The sequence below is a fragment of the Alosa pseudoharengus genome, unplaced genomic scaffold (genome assembly GCF_046254945.1).
Source record: "Alosa pseudoharengus isolate Yale_2024_CS ecotype anadromous, Long Island Sound unplaced genomic scaffold, YU_APseudo_1.1 YU_APseudo_1.1_scf_21, whole genome shotgun sequence".
Taxonomy (NCBI): Eukaryota; Metazoa; Chordata; class Actinopteri; order Clupeiformes; family Clupeidae; genus Alosa; species Alosa pseudoharengus.
Genome location: NW_027468674.1, coordinates 16,955,539 through 16,960,889, shown reverse-complemented (window position 1 = coordinate 16,960,889; position 5,351 = coordinate 16,955,539). Strand labels below are relative to the sequence as shown.

Genomic DNA, 5,351 nt, shown 5'->3' with positions numbered 1-5,351 from the left:
GGGAACGCCAAACTAAACTCTCCACCACAGACAGACATTCCGAATCCAGAGAGGAGGAGAACAGAGCATTCTAAAGGAGTTTGGTCGCTTTCTCTGAGTTGACTTTGATCAGCTACATTCTGTGTCTGCGTACAGAATACAAGCAGTAACAATATTCATCCTTTTACAACGCTTTTACAACACTAGTTTTAGTTGAAGAATTAAAGCAAAATTAAATAATTAATGGATCATGTCTTAAAGCTGTGGATTTGATGTCTGTCTCGCTTGGTCGTCAACAGCCAGACAAACGGATACCCTGTCTCTGCTGAATGACTAATGAAAGCTAAGTAGATGTGGACTTGGACTCTGTACTGGATGGGAAACCTCTTGGTAAAACAAAGTTGCTGCTGGAAGTGGTGTTGGTGATTTAGTAACAGACAGTCTGACCTCTTGTCATAGGACAGTCACAATGCCCCAGTACAGTGACGGGGACAGCGGGCTCCTTCAGAGACGTTAAAGCAAAGTCCTTTTAGGCAAGTCCCTCCACTCGGCGGCCATATTGCAACGCTTTTTGGGCAGTTCTCGGGCATCTATTTCGGTAGAAATGCGCATGCGTAAGGCTTCACTACACCAAACTTGCTCCAGCGGCAGGATCAAAATGCATGATTGGCACGATGTCTTCACAACACACCATATGATTGGCTCAATGTATTCACATCACACCACATGATTGGCTCAATGTATTCACATGTACACATTTTGCCACGGAAGGGGTGGGATATGTGTAGACAACTGCGTTACAAACTAACCCCATGCATTTCTATGGAGGATTTTTTGAGTGCTGTGTCTCCTCATTAGAAAGTCGCTGGTTAAAGCAAAGTCCTGACCCCACTGAGGTTAATGAAAGATCCAATGGCACTTATCACAAAGAGTAGGGGGTTAACTGGTGTCCTGGCTAAATTCCCAACCTGGCTCAGTCATTTCATCGCCCTAATCAGCCGCTAAGTGTAATTGGCTGATTCATTCTCTCACTCTCCACCTCAAGCTGGTATATGTGATGAGCGTTCTGGTACAAAATGTCTGTCATGTTTCACCCAGGTGGGTGCTACACATTGGTAGTGGTGGTAGTAGTGAGGTTCTAGCCTGATATCAGACTCAAGTACTTTGTTGAAGAGAGTCTGGGTAGTCTCCATTGGAAAATGTTTCCAATCATTGTCATGGTATCATTGGTCCAGCTTAACCAATCACATTGATTAGAGATTCTTAAAGTTACTTCCTACTTCGTCTAACCTAGCCTAACCTTCACAAACTAATAAACAGCATTGGCAGTCAGGAAACAATATATTTACCTTTAGCCTACTGCATAAAATTACAGTTTGCAGTTGTTTCTGCTACCGTTTACGTCTGCTCTTTTGATTTTCACACTAACAGCATCCTCTCTCATTGCTGATTGGCCCACCAACCTGGTCAATGAGATTAAAATGAGCTGAGACACAGGTGGGCAGGGCCAGGCTTCTGAGGTTCCCCCTTCACTGTAAAATACTTACTACTTCTGAGGTTCCCCCTTCACTGTAAAATACTTACTACTTCTGAGGTTCCCCCTTCACTGTAAAATACTTACTAGATATATAGATAGATAGATAGATAGATAGATACTTTATTGATCCCTAGGGGAAATTCAAGGTTTCAGCAGCATACATACAACACAAACACATTCTTTAACAGCAGAAAGAGTAATTAAAGTATATAATATAAAAACACAACTAAGCAGTAAGGACAGTAGAAGATAAAGAATATGCTAAATATACTAAAATACAAATTATACTAACACTCAATACAATATATAAAAATATACTAAAATACAAATTACAAAAATACAAATTATACTAACTAACACTTAATCTAAATCAATTCTAAAAACAGTATCCACATAGTGGTGATTAATATAGCATATTTATATATACTAGATATATAAATATGATGTTGTTGTTCTCTTCTGCTCAATGTCATTTACCTTTACTCACCTCACAGATTAAGTCATAAATGGTAACATTTTATTTCATGTCTCTTTCTCTCTCTCTCCCCCATCTCTCTTCTTCCATCTCTCTTTTTTCTTTTCCACTCAATACGCCCTCTTTTCCTCCATCTCTCTCTCCCCCTCCATCTCTCTCTTCCTCCATCTCTCTCTTCCTCCATCTCTCTTTTTTCTTTTTCTCTCAATACACCCTCTCTCTTTTTTCTTTTACTCCATCTCTCTCTCTCTCCCCCCTCCATCTTTTTCCCCATCTCTCTTTTTTCTTTTTCTCTCTATACTCCCTCTTTTCTTCCATCTCTCTCTCCCCCTCCATCTCTCTCTTACTCTATCTCTCTCCCCCTCCATCTCTCTCTTACTCTATCTCTCTCCCCCTCCATCTCTCTCTTACTCTATCTCTCTTTTTTCTTTTCCTCCATCTCTCTCTCTCTCTCTCTCTCTCTCTCTCTCTCTCTCTCTCTCTCCATCTCTAGTCTCGTCAGACCCCTGAGGGGGAGTTCCTGCCGCTGGACCAGCGCGAGCTGGACGTGGGCTTTGGGACAGGTGCAGACCAGCTCTTCCTGGTCTCACCTCTCACCATCTGCCACGAGATCAATCCCAAGAGCCCCTTCTTCGACCTGTCCAAGCGCTCGCTGATGAACGAGCAGTTCGAGATTGTCGTCATTCTGGAGGGCATTGTTGAGACCACAGGTGAGGGGGATTGAGTGGCTGCGGCACACCTGAATCTGCATAGGATGCAGAGATGTACAAAATTGGATGAGTAAACTGGTGGCAAAGTATCCCCCCAACCACCCCCCCAAACACACACAGACACAGACACACACACAAAGCTGTGGGGAAATGTCAAACAAACTTAATAACATAATAACCTCTGATACTTGTGAAAACCTTAATAACTTCACTCCTTAATAATTCCACCGTCAAAAACCCCCCGAATGAACAGTTTAACAAGTGCTCTCAGGTGCAGGAAAGTAGCAAAATACATCCTTTAATGCACTGCGGCAATTAAGGTGTCTCACCATAATGGCTTTAATAATCACACTGTGATAAGATTTGATTTTGTGCTTCATACCTCTTATCATCCACTCCAAACAGGCATTTAGACCACCCACCAGGGTCCATTAGTCTCTTTCTCTCAGCCTTTCTCTCTTTCGCTCTTTCTTCTCTCTCTTCTATTCTCTCCCTTTCTCTTCATGTCAAGGCAGCATGCATGTTTTGGATTCCATGTATTAAATGTTCTAATGGTTTAATGGCATGATAATGGTTAATGGTTAAACAAACCAGAGTTTGTTGCCTCTCACGGTCTCTCCCACTGGCACTGTATCTGTTCATCTCTCTCTCTCTCTCTCTCTCTCTCTCTCTCTCTCTCTCTCTCTCTCTCTCTCTCTCTCTCTCTCTCTCTCATTGGGCTTTGTTAGTTTGACCTTAATATATTCGGCACAACAAATAAATAAAGTGTCCCTACAAAAGAAAATAATCTCAAAGTGTTTTATTGGCATGACAAATACACACTTGCATAGCCAAAGCTGTTATTCTTATTCTGACCACCCTCTCCCTCCCTCTCTCTTTCTCTCTCTCTCTTTCACCCTACCCCTCTCTATCTCTCTGTTTCTCAGGTATGACATGTCAGGCCCGTACGTCCTACACGGAGGACGAGGTGCTGTGGGGTCACCGCTTCCTGCCCGTCATGTCCTTGGAGGACGGCTTCTTCCGGGTCGACTACTCCCAGTTCCACAACACGTTTGAGGTCAACACGCCGCCACTCAGCGTCAAGGAGCAGGAGGAGAACACCTCTTTGCCCTCTCCGGCGCCCATCACACCCCTGTCCCCGAGCTTTGGGGAAACGCGGGGTCGCCGCGAGCGCATCTTCTCCCTGGGCGGGGTCTCCCACTTCGAAGAGCAGGGGCTCGGCGGAGGGAGGCTCCCCAGTAAGCTTCAGAGGATGAGCTCTAGGAATGGGAAAGAGAGTCTGAGACCTGGTGGAGGAGGAGGAGGAGGTGGAGGTGGAGGTGGAGGAGCGCCACCCACGGAGAAGGCGTACAGCACGGGCGACCTGCCCCTAAGGGTCCAACGCCTTGGTTCCATCCCGTGCCAGCCGGCGGAGGCTGAGGAGCAGTTGCAGCTTCAGCTACGGGCGGTGGTCAAGCCCGGGTCAGAGACGCACCCCTCTGGTGGTGGGGGTGGTGGCGTCAGCGGTGGAGGGGAGAGGGGGGAGCACGACCAGCACAGACTCCCGCTGGCCTCCGTGCCCAGCCCCAACCCCATGGCCACTGCAGGGGGCCGCCCGGAGGACAACTTGCCTGCGAAACTGCGCAGGATGAACGCAGACCGCTAGTCTTGGAGTCTTGGAAGAGTGAACTCTGACCCTTGGCTCATCAGTGGGTGACCAAGCGGGACATTTAAGCAATCAACAAATCAGCAGGGCCCCCCCCCCCCTCACACACACACACACACACACACACGCACACACACACACACACACACACACACACACACACACACACACAAATAAGAAATTAGTCATTTGGAATTTAACTGTGATATATTATTTCCTGACCTTTTTCTTGATTTCCACTTCTTAGTACACTCAGTACTAAGTACACTCTCTGTCACACTTTCTGTCCATCCTTTTGCTACTACAGCTATTATAGTAAATTACTATTTAAATGTCATGGTATGCTTTTTACTCTAAGACAACAATCAGTACATTAGCGCCTTTAGAGCTTGAAACTGCAGTGCATCTGTATTCATTTGGAGGCTAACATGCTCCCAGAGAGGGAAGAGCTATACTGTGTTGTTGGTGTATTTGTACTGCTGCCAGCTGAATCAATGGGAGCCCATTTTTCAGTTCATTTGCGACATTTTGCACACTGACAGGGGACCCATCCAAAACTAATTTTCAACCAATTTTGTGGTCCTTTTCCCTCTAGTGCCATGAGCAAGTCTTACATTCCTACTTTTTATCGACATTTTATCTACAATATAGTTTTAGACCTTTAATTATGGATACCTTTAATTAGGAGAACACACCTTTTAATAAAACATGTGATATTTTACTCCAGTATCAGAACTTCGTATGAACATATATTAATTTAGTAGATGCTTTTAGCCAAACCAAGCTAAGGTGCAGTGAAGATATAGATTGTAATCAGAGTGAGAGGTTCCTGGTTAAGGACCCCATGATATTGATGTGGTTATTATCTTGCTCTACTTGGAGTAAGACACACTTAAAGGGGCTATATGTAGAACTCTGTTGAATTTGTGTTGTCTTCAACGCATCAGCGGCACTCTTACTGACTTGCATTGTGTTCGATACAGTGCCACTGAGGTCCAAACTAGC

At 44.9% G+C, this 5,351-nt stretch overlaps 1 protein-coding gene across 1 annotated transcript in view; it reads left to right on the top strand.

The window, feature by feature from the left end:
• The window catches only part of kcnj19b (potassium inwardly rectifying channel subfamily J member 19b), a 12,207-nt gene extending 7,861 nt beyond the window's left edge, over positions 1–4,346 (top strand). Inside the window, exons 2-4 of the mRNA XM_076298729.1 lie at positions 2,485–2,701; positions 3,628–3,990; positions 4,027–4,346. Of these exons, the coding sequence (XP_076154844.1) occupies positions 2,485–2,701; positions 3,628–3,990; positions 4,027–4,346 (900 nt within the window). The remainder of the gene's footprint in view (positions 1–2,484; positions 2,702–3,627; positions 3,991–4,026) is intronic.
• Positions 4,347–5,351: the final 1,005 nt, after the last annotated feature.